General features: G+C 35.9%; 1 protein-coding gene across 2 annotated transcripts; it reads left to right on the top strand.

The window, feature by feature from the left end:
- The first annotated feature begins 2,337 nt into the window (after positions 1–2,337).
- Positions 2,338–17,522, top strand: LOC117342705 (A disintegrin and metalloproteinase with thrombospondin motifs 15-like). Of its 2 annotated transcripts, none has more exons than XM_033904918.1 (24): positions 2,338–2,592; positions 3,396–3,462; positions 3,772–3,823; positions 4,120–4,372; positions 4,862–5,009; positions 6,050–6,228; positions 6,923–7,009; positions 7,276–7,376; positions 7,902–8,030; positions 8,243–8,359; positions 8,617–8,711; positions 9,475–9,554; positions 9,882–9,986; positions 10,767–10,924; positions 11,461–11,521; positions 11,924–12,062; positions 12,236–12,417; positions 12,833–12,953; positions 14,476–14,565; positions 15,239–15,408; positions 15,820–15,883; positions 16,277–16,360; positions 16,659–16,907; positions 17,350–17,522. In XM_033904918.1, exons 1-24 carry the CDS (start codon positions 2,536–2,538, stop codon positions 17,376–17,378), a joined length of 2,817 nt encoding a protein of 938 aa, XP_033760809.1. In that variant the 5' UTR covers positions 2,338–2,535; the 3' UTR covers positions 17,379–17,522. The 2 variants fall into 2 exon arrangements, with proteins under 2 accessions (XP_033760809.1, XP_033760808.1); XM_033904917.1 differs by having other exon boundaries at positions 6,047–6,228.
- The last annotated feature ends 1,701 nt before the right edge of the window (positions 17,523–19,223 follow it).

The raw sequence follows: 19,223 nt of genomic DNA, 5'->3' as shown, positions 1-19,223 counted from the left end.
AATATATTCGCAATCGGAGCTGGGATCGTCTGTCTTGGCAATGATGAGGACTATACATTGATATAGTATACGGTATTGAATGTTTTACTTTATAGTTTTTATGTTTTCAAATGTGAACGAAATGATTAAGGATTCATTTCATTTAATCATTAAACCGCTCTCCGATGTTAAAATGCCATAATAAGAAATGAAGGGATTAAAGAGCTATTCTATCGTTGTATAAATCAATTTTTGTCTCTCATTTCTATGACAGAGGATTAAGCACTTGAACATTGATGTTTCTTCTATAATCCAACTGAATCGCTCAAAACCAAATAGAGATAAAAAAACTCACGATTGAATGCCGATATTTTGTACACTGTAACATAGTTTTAAATGGATATTTAGTTTTTATGTTCAAGAAGATTATAATTTTGCCTAACAACATTGACATAGTGTCTCGTGCCAGTCGCATGAGAGAAAACAAACAGCTGATGTCCCTATTTGATGATTTGAAAGAGGCAAGTAAATCTGTTATTTTTCCTTTTCTACTTATTGATTTTTCACTCTTAATGTTTACATCGTTTAAGAAAGTCAATATGACTTTTCTCACGAGACGTCATAATATGGAGCCTGTTCTCTTCGCCCGACAGTGATATAAAGATAAACCTAAAAGTTAGTTCCGGTGTCAGTATAACGGTCCAGGAGATCTTTGATTAAGTATCCCTTAGTAACATATGATCGTCGATTCGGTTCCATGTAGCTGTTTCCCTTCAGTATCCACATTGATTCCTAAGGACATCTCACGAGGCTAAAGAAAACTCCCACCAGCTTGAGTTAGCAATATGATCTAAATAAGATCTATCCTCTGAAGATGTTTAAGGAACCCAAATCCCTGTTAGCTAGGGGTATAAATTGCACTAAGGAAATAGATCCAAACAATAGGCTAAAGGGAAATTCTCACTAGCTTGAATTAGTGAGGTAATCTCTGCTCTCCACTTTACATATAGACAACCAAATCTCTTCTTTCTCTTCCTATGGCACACGCCCATTTCTTCCTGTATATGATAAAGTGAGGTGCGTGTAAGACTTGAAAAAAACACATACATACGCAATATCAATTGCTGATATTGTAAAATATGTCTGTGCACTTGAACCAATGGATTTTATTTTCATCCATGCATAACCGTAGTCACCCACAAATAGCGGTAGCCACCCACACATAACCTTAACCACCCACACATAACCTTGGCCACCAACTCATAACCTTAGCCACCTACTTATAACCTTAACCACCCACACATAACCTTAACCACCCACACATAACCTTAACCACCCATACATAACCTTGGCTACTAACTCATAAACTTGGCCACCCACACATAACCTTGGCCACCAACTCATAACCTTGGCCACCAACTCATAACCTTAGCCACCTACTTATAACCTTAACCACCCACACATAACCTTAACCACCCATACATAACCTTGGCTACCAACTCATAAACTTGGCCACCAACTCATAACCTTAGCCACCTACTCATAACAGCTTCCTTTTAACTGGTTTTCATAAATTTATTCTAAGCCTTGAAAATCGAATGACGACCGGAATTCTAGGTCTTACAAATCACATCTAAAGCTGCTCAAGCATAATGGTTAAATCAACGAGTCTGAAAAACGGGATTCGCTTTATGTTTTATTTTACGTCCTATTAACAGCCAGGGCTATTTAAGGACGTGCTAGGTTTTGGAGGTGGAGGAAAGCCGAAGTACCCGGAGAAAAACCACCGGCCAATGGTCAATAAGTACCACGCAACTGCCCCATCAACTTTCGAACTCGCGACCCCGAAGTGGAGGGCTGGGGCATCTTAACCATTCGACCACCGCGGCCCCCTTAAAAACGGAACCCTGTGGCGAGGTTAGGAACAATGCTAAAGAAACGTGTTAAATATATGCAGCATCCTGCAATTTCAAGCCAACAGCATGTCATCGAAGTATTTATCTGAAACATCACAATAGGTACATGAGGACATTGAAAAGGTTTTGGGGACAGGAAGGACACTATATTTCTCTTGTCATAACAGAAAACTATCAGTAGGAAGATTTGTAGTGTGACCGTGCTGTTTCCTTCAAACTAAATTTAACCGTAAGTAGTACAGACAAATGGTATTTTCTGGTCCATTTGTATGATCGTAAAAGCAAGTAAATCACGTTGATAGGGCCTGAAACAATTACAACCAACCAAGTTGTCATATCTAGCTATGTATACAGAATTTTTGACCTCTCTTATCATACACGAAGTCGATATCAGTAAGATGGTTACGCAATTTACAGTGGACACAATATGTACGTAAAGATAAGAGGTCGTTAGGTACCAACAAAGAAACATGTTTTTGGAGGCCGTCCATGTCTCCATTACTACACGGATGTTTAATCATTTGCGAGTGTATATATATTTTCTAAATCTTTGTACATACATGTACTACTAGTAAGCTATCGTCGTGTACTCTATTGACGTGGAGTACTAGTATACTTATCAATAGTGTACCGGTCAGCGATGGCGGCCAAACGGAATAAGGATAAGCACTGCTCGATCCTGTATTTGGTTTTTCAGGTAAACTGTTAATAGCTTCATTGGCAAGACTGGATTTTGATCCAATGTATTCGCTGATATATTTTAATTTTATATTTTCCTGATAGGATATAATATTATCAAGACAACTTTATAATAAGATGCATACATGTGAATAGCTCTAATTATAATGATACTTGTAATGAATTTAGTAATAGAGCAAGAAGCCCAAAGCGCATCGCATCGCTCTATCAGTGACCATGGTAAACATTACAGTTAAATAACAAACTATATTTCAATTTTGGAATCAACCTGTCGGTGCTATACATGGAAGTCACAACATTAACATCTGGGAAGGCAAGATGTAATATCAAGTTACCTTCAAAAGAGCCCTCTTGTCCCCTATTGGGCTTTGCATTCTACACCTTGGTTGAGTTAGACCATTTGTTTGATAATGGTCCATCAAGCTATTTAGATAGACTTGAAATGATTTTCCTGTAACTCTTGAAAACTAAGCCATTGGAATTAATTTTCAGTCAAGACTGTTATTCGGGAAGAAATTGATATAATCCGTATATTGGAACTGTTCGTAAGGCACACGATCACTCAAACAAACCGTTTATACAAAATTAAATCTTCTTCACCAAAGGAGGCTTCTGTCTAAATAATCAAAAATATTTTCATTGACTTATCGTTGACGGACGAAAGACAGACATTGCAACACGCCATAAGCTCACCAACCCTTCGGGCCTTGTGTGCTTAAAACGTCAAGATAAACCTTAACATTTGTTTCTCATCGGTAATGAAATCGTGTTACTGATATAAATAAATTGTCAACTTTACAGATCATCCCGTGCTTGACACTCCATCAACCGCTGGACGCACTCATCGATTCACTGAGCCTAGAATACGGTAAATACTGTTGTCAAATACTGTTTGGTCATCAAACCTCATTACCAATGATCGCAAAGAAAAACTGTAATTCGTGTACACAATTGTGCGCTTCCGATTTAGAGGACCAATTCTGGTAGTTATCAAGAGAAGGAAGTTTTCTTAACCTTCCAGTTATATAGATAATCGTTGTTTGTATACAAAAGAACATGTTTAATTGATTGCTATAATTATCTTAGATGTAATTTGGAATCACATTGCCACATTTGCCGAATGTATTCCATGTACCGTTATTTAGCCGTGTATAATACATCATCAGCTTTATTTTAGCTGGATACCATGACTTCAGACTATCCGCATTACACGACGTAGCTAGCAAGGCGTAAGTGCAAGGATCCTTATGATCACGAAAGTGATAATTTCTTCCAAAACCTTTTTTTTCAAAATAAAACCATTTTATATTATTACATATTTCCGTGTCCTGAAATGACATTTGATTAGATGTCATCTTATTGTAACGTCATACTCAACTTTCCAACTTCGATACTGTTCTAAGTGAGTGATTTCAGATGGAATGCTGTTTACATTTTAGGAATACCATCATATTTATCAACATTCCTAAATAACGATATACTTGCACAATATAATGTATGTTGTTTGATTTTTCTTTATTAAAAGTAACATTGGTTCAGAGACATTGCACAAACGCACTTTGGTCAAAAAGGATATGGATTTCATGGTACCAGCGTTTGGAGAGGACCTGTATATAAGGGTAAGATCGACCCAGTCCGTGTTACACCCCTTGGCCGAGGTTTTGGTTACACGTGGTGATCAGGAGGAAGTTTGGACTGGGCGTCATCCGGACTGCTTTCTTACCGGGGATGTAACATCACATAATGGGACGGCGGCTCTGTCCTACTGCGACGGTTTGGTAATTAGTACAAACACTTACAAGTTATTCAAAGTGTATGAAAAGTACTTAAGAGATAATAAGAATTACATGTCATCAATTTGTTCATTGCATCATTATTATTTGTAGTACTTTTTGTATATCTATTTATTTATCTATTTATGGACTTATTTATTCATTTATTTATTTATTTTCAATTCACAATCTGTGTCAATTAGCAATAATTGGGCTCAGCACACAATATATATAATTAGTTAAATAACGAAACCTAGGAACTACAGACGATATTGTTCGGGTATTTGATGCCAAGGCGATTCATTTCATTTGATACCATAAAGGTCATTCCTAATATCTTGTTCGGAACTTGTGATTTCATGTAGATAATATTGTATTCAAGTGACTGGATGAAAAAACATATTAATACTATTTCAACCACATCATTTCAACTGTGACGAGGCAATGCTAAAATGCAGTCATTTTAAGAAAACAATATTTTGTATGTTTTACAAGAACGGGTTGATTACTACCCCGACGGACATATACAGAATTGACTCCATTCCGGGACATCTCCAGTCGGTAGACAAACGTTCAGGTGTGGTCAGGAATATCCTTATCTCTCGTAAGAGGAACACAGGTGAATCAACTGTACATGACAGAGGTATGTAGCTTACCATTACAGGTATAACATGTGTTACATTCCACAACTGTTACCAATGATCCAAGTCAATATTAGCGGACGAGACTTACTTAATAACCGACATCTGTACGTTGTGATGTGGAAGATGGACATAACGTACTGCTAATTTCTGTAATTCATGTTTCGCGTGACATTACATTAGTTCGTGTTTAGTATTAATTGACATCACGCCACCGGGAACAATTCAGTATGCATAATATAATACCTACAACATCATTTATGCATAACGGAAAGATAAATATGGAAAAAACCTAATAAACGTGAAATATAGGCGATGTTACTACTTGCGATAATGATCAAAAGGAGAATGTTTACTAAAACGAGCTAATTAATGCAAACCTTTGATATCTTCAATCGTTTGTTCAAGAAAAGTGATTCATGAATCGATGTATTTTTCAAAATCAATATCATCGTTATACTACGTTATAAAGATTAGGCCATTAAACTCTTCAGATGACCTTTCAACCAATTAGTCAAAACAATATTGGCTTATTTTCTCGGCACACACGATTTACCGTTATTATATTGATCATATATGAGTGTTCCGAATGTCAACCAAACTAAGATGACCGTGCCCATCCCTACTCCCCCACCAGCGTATTTATTGAACAAAGTTTGCGAAGTCTGTGTATTTTCTTTTGTACAGCTGAAACTATCCCTGAAGAAGATGGAGAGAAAAGAGCAAAAAAAAAACAAAAAAACATCAGAGACTTTAACGTTCCAAATAGTGTTTCAGTCGGCCGTTCCATTGCTACATATTTTTTCAGTCATTTCCCAATCTTCCACTTTGGATAAAGGCAAAAGAATATCGTATGTAAAACTACGGGGTCATTCGAACATTACCCCTTACCGCCCACTGTAATTTCTAACATAGAGTATGATGATGGTCTGTATTTTACTAAGACTGCCTATAAATCTACCATTTGGCGTTACAGCATTTTTATTGATATACTAGCATATGTTTAGTATGTATGAATGATTGCGTTGTTATTTTGCAGTAGAAGATGGACCACTCGTCAGAAATCTGCCATTGCAGCATCCAACTCTCAGTAGGAAATCTGTTCCATCACATGACTTTACGATCGAGACGGCAGTGTTTACAGACGCCCCGTTTACCAAGCTATTTGGTACAAATGACACGGCCAAATGGTTAGAACTATTGATGTTAAAGTATAGCATGGTAAGGATTCTCATCGTTAATGTTATAGATAGAATTGAAATGTGGCCTAATACAACAATACAATACAACATTTTGAAGGATCTAATAGCTGTCGGTCTGTACCACAAGATATAATTAACCATAGAAATATCTATACGTATGCACATTATCATCTCTTTTTCATGATCTGCTTTTTTCTGTCTGTGTCCTTCGACACTGACATAACACTGGCGAGGACCATAAAATAATAGAAATGGAAAAGCACGAGCTGAAGTAGAATATGGTAAAAGGAACTTGATCAGTAAAGCGAATCCCCGTAATTGTTTGTTGTTATATGTTTAATGTCCTCGCAAACGCAAAGGTCATATGAGGACAGGTATCAATAGGTCTCCTATAGAAAAACACAAAGCTTAGACTGACAGAACATTGAATAAAGAAAGGAATGATCCAATATCGCAAGTGATGCAATGAGGATAAGTTTGGTCTCTTCAATTTTCCGTTAAGAGAAGACACTGTAGAAGATCCCGTTAAATATTCACATAAGGCGGAAAGATATTTCGTTGAGACAACACTATAAACGTACTTGACTGGGATTATTCGTTTACATGTCGCTGTTCTATGTTCCTCATCAACGCGATTTGACATAAAGTATAGTATAGAATAAAACTATAATGTTAATCACCTTCTCACCTGATGTTTTGCTTCTGTATTTCAGGTACAAATGGAATGGTCCCGATCCCAAATGCTTGGCTATAACGTCACAATCAAGATAAAATATGTCAATTTCTTTGAGACGGATCCTGTAAGTTATACTTACTATTCTACGATATAAACTGTTCTGAGTACCAGTCATGTCTGATGATTATATAAGATAATGAAAATACGTAGCTACATTGTATGTCTGATTTCTTGTACAAATCATCTGTGAACAGCTCACATTTTTAAACAATATTTCCAAACTTGTACCGTTTAAGAGCTGATATGAAGTTTTATTTATAAGCAAATAGTAAGCTATTATCTAATTAAACATAATTTTACGTATACACATGATATAACTGACTGTTCCAGAGCTGGTATACAATATCCGGTGATAAATTTTCCGGCTTGCTGAGTAGTTTTTGTACGGGCACTCAACATCTCCCTCATGATCACGTGTTCATGCACACTGGGTTTGTATAAATAAAGATGTGTTAGATCAAAATCATTATCAGCGATAGCTTCCAAAATAGTTCGTTTGTCTTTCTTTAATATCAGTCACAATTGACCATTTTCAAGGAGGGAGGGGGGTCGATGAAACAATAGACGCTTAGTCCCCGGAACACCTGGTCATATCTTGTACTTTATCAATGGTATCCGTGCAAATCTGTATTTTTTGTCCATATTTAGCCTCCGTTTTATCCATTGTTCTTTCGGTATTAATTGTGGGGTTTCCTTCAGATATATATCGTATATATTTGGCATGTAATGATATCAATTAGATTCGATGTCTGCTGTTGATATGGGCTTATAAGGATATTACCATATTATTATCTTCTATCACATACTGTATGTACACATATTTGATCGGTAGTTGATGAGTACAGTCATTTAAGTAGCATCATATATACATATATATATATATATATATAATTTGCATATGTAAACAAACTTATTCAGTTAATAGTTAATTGCAAAATGACATTGATTCGTTTTAGACATCACGGACACAGCTTATTGGGCGTGTCATATCAGTCACGGATATGTCAACCCATTTACCGATGTGGATTCGAGAGCAGTCGGGACACTATCACATACATTGCTACAGCTCACGAAACTGGACACGTGTATGTAATATAAGTTTCATTAAACATGTGATCTTTAAAACATTAACTGCTCTTTAAATACACATACAGACTCATAAAAACTATTTCAAGGTAATTATTAACAATATTGAAAAGTAAACAAATGAAAAAGTGTTATCGAGGCAGTAAAATATCACTTTCCCTAGTGCGCATAGACTGATCAACTATAAAGATTATAATCCTACTAAATGCAGTGTTGGAATGTACCATGACAAAGACCGCGGCTGTACGGCACCGGATGTGGGAATTATGGGATCGTATGGAGCAGGATGGAGCACGTGTAGTAGAAATGACATGGATACATTCTTAAAGTAAATGTTTACTCGTACTTTCCTGCTATAATAAAGCATAATAACAAAATAACACTTACATAAAGGTAAGAAACAAATCATAGAAACACAGCTCCTTTTCATTTTCATTTTTCTGTTTGTTATAGTAATGCTCGACATATTACATTTAATACAAACCTAATCCTGAATAACATCACATGAAGCGTACAGTATATCTAACACCATATTGAACCGAAGGCTAGATGATAATGAATTATGCACGGTATATTCCATAACAGATCTGGACACGCCTCCTGTCTGTGGAGAGAGGATGTTCCTTTGACCAATGTATCTGCACCACTCAAAGCTGTCCATTTCAAAGAAGAATTATTAGGTACCATTTTGGACCATCGTGATGACGAAATTTTGTCAGCATTAAAGTCTATCAACTTCTCAGCGGTTATCTTTCAGCAATGGTCTTGTGATGTTTGATATTGGAAACTATAGCGACACACATTATAACCCTAATTCCTATCTCATCGTGCTTAAGTCGTTTGTAGTATACGCTATAAAGCTATGTGTTAGCGTTACCCGATCGGGAGGGGCATTTCAGAGTGATGACACTATAACAGCATTCGTCATCACGTCAAATGTTTAATGAAGCAAATTGTTTGGAAAATAATATATCAAACAAGGAATTAAGTTCTTCACGTTCCATGTCAATGAAACATGGTTAGTATTTACATGTAATTGGTTTAAATATAGTCTAAGTATTTGTTGACAATATCGCGCCGTGTCTCTATGAGTTTGTCTTATATTGTTAGCTGATCGTGTTTGCACGTTTACCTTTAAAGTTTGTCACATGTTTTACCTGTGCTGGCCATGTCACGTGACGTATATGCTACATGCTGAGTGTGAATGTTGCTGGAAGTATCTTTATGGTTTAAAGTCTTTGTGCTGACTTTGTCTGTCAAGTCAAAGGAATATCAGTTAAAATTTACGAATTGATTGTCCGGTGAATTTCTTCTTTTGTCTCCATGGAATGTTCTTAACTTATCCCTAGGTGCATTCATCGTGATTAGTAGAAAACAATCTCTGAAACGTCCCCTGAATACATTAACCTCCACCTAAACCTCGATATCGAATCATATTTAAAGGTCAGAGGTACACTCCAGATGAAGTTTGTGAAATACTACATGGGACTGGATTTCGTTTCAGAAAGTATCCTCGTTTAAACGTGAGTACCTTTAAATGTACCTTGACAACAGGAAACGTTGAAAAAACAAACATAGCCGTATAACTAGATGTTCACTAAGTATGACATATCGTCCATAACTATAATCGTAAGCACTGCTGGAGCACTTTAACCTCTCCTAAATTAAAAATCAAAACGATTCGAATTTCATAACAATTTCATGATATTTATTTATGTTTTCAATAATCATTAAAATGTGATCGATCCCTTCCTCAGCAGTGGATTCAACTGCGGAGTCGCAAATTTACTTCAGAATGTTATAAACATTTCAATTTTAACATCCTGATGACATAATGTTTTTGTATTCAGGTGTGTCAGATGTTCACCTGTGTTGACGTGAATGTCGGTCCACTACAAGGTCGCATGTTTAAACATACCAACAACATTCCTGGCCAGTATTGTGATGTGGGAAAGGTTGGTACCTTGTACATCAAAATAGATTTGAACAACTAGCCAGTTTCGTTATTGATTATTTTTCACCACAGGATGCCAGAATGACCTACCATTGACTTAACTCCTTTTGTAAGGAACTATTACAGCTTAATAAGACAGTTTCCATACACGGTTATAAGACTTACGTCAATAGGCATGGAGCTTATTTGACTGTTATATCTGGACAGATTGCCTGCAACCAGGACTATCCGCTAGAACATTTGATTAATAATTTAGATACACATGCATGCCGATCAATAAATGTAGCTGTGAAAACGAAATATCGCATGATTACAATACTTGCATTTACCTGAATGACGATAGGTATAGTTAATGTAATTCCCGTATCACCTTACACAATCACACACCTCATACCCTATAATGTTTTCGATCAGACAACTATTGTATACGCCTCCAAATGAAGATAGGACAATACCGGGATCATGGTATCTCTCATTAAGTAGAGGGAAATGAGTAAACCTCCCCATCTAACCCATCCCCAACCCGCACAACCAAGGTTTAGGAATCATAATCAGCACCTAAGGTAGTTTCGCTCTTACAGCTTATTCTTTTTATTTCAATTTTTGTACGGAATGTATGCTTATGATTTCCGTTCGTCTATTATATGTTTGGTGAGACGGTTTGTCTGTGTTTTAAAAGTGTATACCTACATGTAGTATCATGTAAATGTATTGTTATTTTGTAAGAGGTTGAGTTTAAAACATAAATGTTAGTATCTTCACATTTCCAATGGTTTTTCAGATATGTTTTAAAGACGACTGTACCACCTTAGAACACGCCAGAGAGTACAACCTGACCACACGAGCTGGAGGGTGGTCCCACTGGAGCCCCTGGGTACCATGTTCCCGTACCTGTGGTACAGGGTTAACATATCGGTCTCGTACCTGTACAAAACCAACGTATGTTATACGGGTTTATTAAGATTTTCAAACTAGACCTGGTTATAGCCAGGGTTGGGGTCATGTGGAAAAAAAATTGATAATATATGTCCCCACGTAAGCAGGCTGGTATTTGGCATTTCACTTTCTGCATTCATTAACCTATTAATGTGTACATTAGTAATGCCATTCATGGTATCATGAATTTCAAATTAAAAAATAACACAAGCACGAGATAAAACAACGCGTCATCTCATTTAACAATGGCAAGTTTATGAATTTACCAACTCAAACATTATTGTTATTTTTTGTTGTCATTATAATCAGGATTTACGTTATACGGTGGACAATGGTAACTACTTTAGATTTCTATCGTAGTAAGAGACATTTTAGAATATCAATGTACCTTATCTACTTTACCCTAACTGTCATGTCATATCGAAAGGAGTTGTAAGCAGAAAACACCTTGTTGATATGTCTCTAAAATAAGACGTGCCTGCATGATATTTTTTTTTATCTTGTTTCGGAATCCGGTAATAATAATGATCTTTATAAAGACCAAGGAATCACGCCACATGTGAGGGAAATTCTTACCAAGCGTCAGCCTGCCATACAAAGGTAAGGCTCACTGTCTCGGGTATATTGTATAGGATACTATATAGAAACAATCCGTGGTTTATAGATGTAGTGTCCTAAATCTGTTATGCAGACTTTTCCGTTTCTATTAATTTTCCCTTCGTTAATATCATTTAGTGTATATAAAACGCGGGAGAATGCAGATAACAGACAATGGTTATAATAATTGCATGGGCAAATATATAGTCATTCTACATACAAATAATCAATATATCAAAATTAGACACATTGTTAATATACGAACAAAAATGCTCATTGTTTATACATGAACAAAACATCTCATATTAATAAACCAAAATCGTATATGTATATTAAGTTGTTTATGTTCGAAAAATTAAAGAACATCTAATTTTCGAAATTAAAGTGACGTCATTGATTTTACAGCCATGTGACGATGACAGCGAGGACAAACAGACGTTGATCAAACAACGGGCCTCGGAGACTTGTTCCCGTCTGATAACAGCAGGACATATCAACGGATCGCTACACCTACCGACCGGCGCCAGATATAACAATGAAGCGCGTGAGTATTTAACTTGATACTGCTTTAAAATTGTTAGTGACTTGTCTTTAAATTTAGATCTAAATTCAAAATATATAATGTAATAATATAATGTACAAAATGTCAATATCAATTATTTAGTCAAAACGCATGAACTGTTCATGCGTAGCTAACAATTCATGTCTCACTTGTAGTTCTTGGTCAGTGCGAAGTCCAATGTGATCATGTAGCTGGATACAAGACACCTGCTTTCACCAGGTTTGGTCTCATGCCGGAGGGGACGCCATGTGATACGCCGGACGAAAGCAATTGGGATAAAAGTTACTGGCCTAGACGATCGGGCATGCATGGTCGTTGTCTTCAAGGCTTTTGTTTCGTAAGTCAACCTATTTACAAATCTTCGGAATTGGTTTTCTGTGCTGGATAAATTTTGTCCCGATATCCATTAAGCCAATGGTTGGTTTGAAATCAATTCAACGCTGGACGTACAGTGTTTCATTGACCGCAAGAGGTGTTATACCGATGGCGCATGCACTAGCATTTCAACGAATTTGAACGATTCACTGGTGCGAATGCGCAATACATGAATAGAGTTTACCTGGCCAGCTATTTTGTAATGACTGTGGTGAAATGATATGGTAATGCATAACTGAATCTGATTAATTAACATCGAGTCATAGTTGATATTTAAGACAGAGATGTCAGGCTTCTCCGTGTTTACCAGGCTTATTGACGAAATATGCGCACTTTTGAGATATTCAATGTTTCATATATTTCTACTCTTTGTTAAGAAATTTGACTGTGCGGGAAGGTTAGGCGGTGACAAGGTGTTCGATGCTTGTGGTGTTTGTGGAGGGGACAACTCTACCTGTCGGTACTATAGCGGGGTACTTAATGACGTCCTTGCCAAGGGTAGGTATAAATGATGGACCAGTGTACTATAGCGAGGTACTTACTGACGTACTGGTCAAGGGTAGGTATAAATGATGGACTACGGTACTATAGCGAGGTACTTAATGACGTCCTGGTCAAGGGTAGGTATAAATGATGTACTACGGTACTATAGCGAGGTACTTACTGACGTCCTGGTCAAGGGTAGGTATAAATGATGGACTACGGTACTATAGCTGGGTACTTACTGACGTCCTGGTCAAGGGTAGGTATAAATGACGGACTTCGGTACTATAGCGAGGTACTTACTGACGTCCTGGTCAAGGGTAGATATAAATGATGGACTAGGTACTATAGCGGGGTACTTACTGACGTCCTGGTCAAGGGTAGGTATAAATGATGGACTACGGTACTATAGCTGGGTACTTACTGACGTCCTGGTCAAGGGTAGGTATAAATGATGGACTACGGAACTATAGCGAGGTACTTAGTAGTGAATGATCCGTGTAATCACATTATAAACACTCACACCAGAAAAAAACATAACACGGAGACACCACGATAGGATATACTGTGTATTACACGGAAGAGAGTTGATGAGTTTACTAAGGCTGCTGCAACCGACGGATAAACATGCCATTGATTAATTCCAATGACATACATTCAAATGATGAACAAAATGTACAAGGTTCAAAGAAGAGCAAATCGACGAGAAGAAGTTATCCTGCGTTGTCGCATAGGTCATACCCAATTATGTTTTACGAAAGGACGATCTTTCCTCTTTTTATGCATTTGATCAACTCTTACTGACTCCTTCATGATGGCCTATTTTTGATACCTCTATCACATGTTTATTCGATGTTAACCGTGACATGTCTGTCACGTAGTGACACGGCTAAATAAATACAATATAACTTAATTCTATTTTGAAGTCTAATATTGAATATTATGAAATTCATTGAAATGTGGTTTGCTTGTACCTCCCTATTCAGATGCTGACATTTCTTTCGACCTATTTCAGATTTTGGTTTTCCCTGTGATCAACACTTAGGCTATTGATATCACTGACGAGGCATAGAAGGAATTTAATTCACTTTGATATTCCCTTAATTTCAATTGCTATGAACGGCACTAATATGTGTTTTGATTCGAAACAATTTTGCATTATTTATGTTTGATGCATTTTGCTTCTAGTTTGTTTGATATTTATATTTTATTTTGAACGCGGTGTGTTTCTATCTATGAACGTCATTAGAATATTGGTTGGCTCTAATGACTACAACTATAAAATAAATTCATGAAAATCAATGCATATAAATATTTTGTTTTTATTATGTTGACATTGCTCCCTTTTTGCCATGTTACATGTATTCCATATTGGGACATATGAACTACTATGGTATACCACTAACAATATTAAGCAAACTGATGTATTTGTATGTCTTACTTGATCGTAAGGAATGTGTTGTCCTCGTGTGATTAAAACAGTATTATGAATTATTAATGTTTTGCAATCTGTTCACCATTTCTGCTTTTAATTAAGGTGACCGAAAGACGATAGCTGCCCTGCCAACTGGAGCATATAACATCCAGTTCTGGGTAGAATATACCCACACACATCAAACATTTGTGGGTATGGTACATTAACAGTAATGCTAATTCTGAAGGGCCACGTAATATATATGTCTTATGTTTATTAATAATGCTGATACTTATGGTTAGGATATTTATTTGTGAAGCTTTCTACAGAACATTTCCTTTTTCTGTACATTGAGTATTATAGTAAGCTAGCACATTGACTTGGATTTTGGTACTACACATTTAACTATGTAATGCGTTATACAACATTTATATTATATCCGGATCAGACATTTAACTATGTAATGCGTTATACAGCATTTATATTATATCCGGATCAGACATTTAACCGACAGTTCCTACTTTAACGGCTTGTTTAAAATAAAATAAAATGATTGCTTTGTGTCGAAGATGTGTATAACGAACATCAATCACATAATGTACAAGTGTTACGTACATTCGTTGATTTTTTAATCGAACTAGGCATTTTATAATAAAACTAACATGGTTTTATTAACCTGATTTTTTTCTAATGTTAACAAACCGCGTTTCAACCTTATAAAAAAACTATAATTGTACATCATTGGTCTGACAGGTATCACGTGTTATTCTGCAGTCGCTATTATAACATTTTAAGTTTAAAACATTCAGTCTACGGTAAAATATTTGTATATATTTCTGAAATTTCTGACAACCAACAGAATACTATATTAAACATTTTTCTGTAGAGATATGGACCAAGGACGATATGCCTGTCCTTGCCAGTTACTTGGTCAGCAGCTGGATATTTGACGACTTGGCTAATCCTGTAGAATTTGACGACACGTACTGGTATTTCTTATTTCATGAACAATACTTGTACACAAAGGGTCCAATTACATCACCAGCTATTATAAAGGTATATTAAATGTCATAATGTCTCTGGTTTAGTGATTCTGAATACCAATGAGTAACATTGTCTAAAAATACACACAGCTTCGAACGTTTTATCTGAGGTTATTTGTGTCTTTCGGTTTGGATACCAATTTCCGCTTTTCCTCTTTGTCCTTATGTAGGAAAAGAATTGAGTGATATTTATGATATTAATATCAATAACTTACAGAAATTTCCTACGATACGTGGCATCTTATATAGCTATTTACTCTTTTCACTTCTGTGTCCCGCTAGACACCCGTCCCTATATTTTTTATTATTATTTGACATTCTAACACGATTCGTTTGCAACGCGTGTTTTGATTGGATACGGATAATGTTCTAATCTGCGATAGAACCAGGATTAATATATATTGATATTCATTGTTTGATGCAGGCGTTTCAGCATCTGTCAACACACACAATGGGAATCCACTACGCATACTCTGTGCCGTTATCAGGTCCAGTATATTCATATCTATCGTTCATAGTGTTAACAAATTATGATCAATTAAAAGAGAGACAGTGCTAGAATACTCCGCATAGTCCCATTTTTGTTATAAACCCTTAAAGAATGTTTAAAAAAACCAGCTCAATGGGTATTTCCCTCCGGGATCATTACTTGGCTTATATTTTCATTTGGTGAAGACATACCTAAACGTAACTATACTGTCTTTGAAGTAGTTATGTTGCCTTCCAACGTTAATTACATTATATTCAATAAGGTAACAAACAATGATATTCACTGTAAAGATAGGAATGGTTAGATAAGCATGAACTGGTAGGTAAGTCAGTCAATGTTTATTCTAATTGCCGGAGTGAGTGTCTAATGAATGCTTTGTTACCAATTCCAGTGTCGACCTGTTCTGGAGTGTGTCAGCATGGAGGTAGCTGGAATCAAACTCTCTGTTCGTGTGATTGTCCCCAACACTTTTACGGTAATCTTGTATATCTTATGTTTATCTGAAAGAGGTCACACTTAAAACATGATACATGAAACCTTGTCATTATTATAAACATAATAAGCATCACCGCTGTAATTATCTGGTCGTGTGGATTCTTATATCGTTTTCTTAAGAATGTTGTGATTTGAGTTGAAATTGTAGCCAATACTTTCGTAGCTGACCGTATATAAAGAAGACCAAGAACACAGGTTTGCTGCTAAGACGTGTATACATTTCTTTATAATTTGCAAAGATTGATGTGTAACTGGGCGATCATATAAAATTCTTCAAGGTCGGACGTGTAGCAGCAGATGTAACAAGTACTGTTTAAATGGTGCACCCCTGGACGAGGCCACGTGCCATTGTAGATGTAATGAGCGTCAAACCGGAGGAGACTGCCACTGCAAGCCTCTTTATTCCGGCAAAGAGTGTAAGAGCTGTGCAGCCAAGCTCGAATGTACGGAACACGGCATATTTAACATCGACACGTGTCAGTGTGAATGCTCGAATGGATACACGGGGAAAACATGCGAGACCCAAGGTGGTGATATAGATAGTCTTTTGTGATTTATAACACACAATTTGTCTAATTTTTAATTGCTCAATTCCGTTAGACATGTCAGACCATTTGACGATTGTTCCGCGTAGTCAGGTTTCCTTTCATTTTCAGACCCCCGCAAACTATTTCCGAGTGGCCATGGGTTATCTCTGACATTTGTATATTTGTTTTTAAAGTTCATTTTTATTAGAAATCTACTGAAGTATTTAAATTTGATCAAACAAACACAAAGTGCTTAGTTATTTCCAAAGAAACTTTGTACACAGATTAGGCTGGTACTCGCCTGGTTGTGTCTTGTGCTATTTTGGAATTTCATTTCTAAAATATTCTCAGTAAACCAGTAGATTTGAAACCAATCGACCCTTTATGAAATTCTATAACTACCTTTCATTGTAAAATGGGTCCCTTTTATTCTTTGTTTCAGCGTACTTGCAGAGTCCTGTAGTTGGCTGATAAAGGATACATACATGTACAACGACACGGACGAAAGTTGGCTAGATAAAAATGTCATGATGGATACTTTTAAACTGTATGCTATAGTTGCAATGCATTGCATAAGAACATCAATGATTCAATAAAATGTCCATATTGAAAGTTGTTTTTGTCTGTCAATATTTGTTTATAAAGAAACCTACTCATCTTTTATTCCCGCATTAAACATTTTAATGTGTCGTTAACATTTCATTATTTTCGTGCAATTGACATTCAAAGTGAGATAAATATCTTATAAGTTTGCAATTAATGAATGCTTTTACATTCTAGCCAGCCATGGCTATCGATTGGTTTCCCTGCTAAAACATCTTAAACTGTTATTAATCTTTGAATGCTAGCTAGGATGCTTCCTGAAATCTTTTTATATCGAAAGTCGTGAGTTCTCTTCAACTCGACGATCAAGCATGTTGGATGGTTTAGATGTTAAAATGTTAGTGTTATACTGCAGTACCTATCAAATGAAGCCAGTTTCCAACACAACTCCTATAAAACATTGAAAGCTAGTAGAGCGAACTATTGTTTGACACAATCACACTGCCACAGGTGAACGTGGAGGAAAATATAACCAGCAATCCTCAGGATGGTTTGTATCCTGATCTTCACCCAGCTCCGGTCTAGCGTAACTCCTAACCAGTTGGTATTAACAAATGGAACTGTATCTTTTATCGAAAAAGAGCTAATGGGAACGTGAATACAATATATTAATTAGTCATCGAGACATCAGGTCAAGAGTATATGACGTAATTGATCAGAAGAAAGAAAAGTTTCATTTTCTTTATTTCATTGTCCAAATTGTTCACAGTAGGCAGGTGATGTGTCTGTATTTTCAGCAGGGAAAAGGTTCCATGAAACATGGTATGCTTGTGCTAAATATTGTTATTAGTGTTAAGTTGTCGCATAATGAAGATGTCGAATTTAAATCAAGCTGGTTAAGTGTGATGATTAGTTTCCCAGCACGTTATATTATTTACATAAATCCACATCTTTTATGTTGGTGAATAAAGCAAGATATCTTAACACTTCCGGGCTATCTGATCTCATTACTTTTTTTTGTACATTTCTGCGCTTTTTTAAGAGTTAATACAAATCAGTTGTTTTTCTTCTTCTCTATATTCGTCGAATCAAATTACAGATATTTTAATACTTTGGGATCTTTTTATTTATTTGCACGTTATTTTACCTGAATGACAATTAGAAAAAAAGACCTGTTTCAAATTAATCAATGTTAAAACAACAAATGGAAACTTTTGTTGGATTTGTTTAATGTGAAATATATAAACACCATTGACGTACACGTATATTTTGGACAGTGCAATATAACAGAAATATAATTAAAAATTTGTTAATTAAGTAAACGTTTTAATATGCCCCGAAATAATATCATGTTAAGCAGATACATTGATAACTAGTTCATACAAGAATGAAATATGTTAAAGAGATGAATAAAATATTGTTGCAAAATTAACACATTAATGGTAGACCTGTAACACGCAATTGAAATACATTTCATACCTATATGGAAATTTCTAAAAACAATGAATATGTCTAGTTTTAACACTGGTATATATATATATATATATCTTTGATGTGACAGGTAGAGTAAGCATGATGATAAACATCATTTGTACAATGATTATAGAACAGATGACTACTCATTTAAAGATGAAAATGTAATATATTTTAGGACGTTTGTACATTACAACATGCTAATTCAATAATGTATACATGTAACCGGGGATATCAAATAACCACTTGGACATGATTTGTTTGTCGTGAGTTCTTTATTTTGACAAGTTCAGTAGGTTA

This window comes from Pecten maximus, chromosome 14 (assembly GCF_902652985.1).
Source record: "Pecten maximus chromosome 14, xPecMax1.1, whole genome shotgun sequence".
NCBI lineage: Eukaryota > Metazoa > Mollusca > Bivalvia > Pectinida > Pectinidae > Pecten > Pecten maximus.
Note: the sequence above shows the minus strand (reverse complement) of the source record. Positions and strands in the feature narration are given on the sequence as shown.

Bases quoted from the DNA above. Each gene is read 5' to 3' on its own strand.
- LOC117342705 (XM_033904917.1), top strand. From the start codon at position 2,536: ATGGCGGCCAAACGGAATAAGGATAAGCACTGCTCGATCCTGTATTTG. The intron at 11,522-11,923 runs GTAAGGCTCACT...TTGATTTTACAG, and splicing joins CGTCAGCCTGCCATACAAAG to CCATGTGACGATGACAGCGA. The intron at 15,409-15,819 runs GTATATTAAATG...TGTTTGATGCAG, and splicing joins CATCACCAGCTATTATAAAG to GCGTTTCAGCATCTGTCAAC.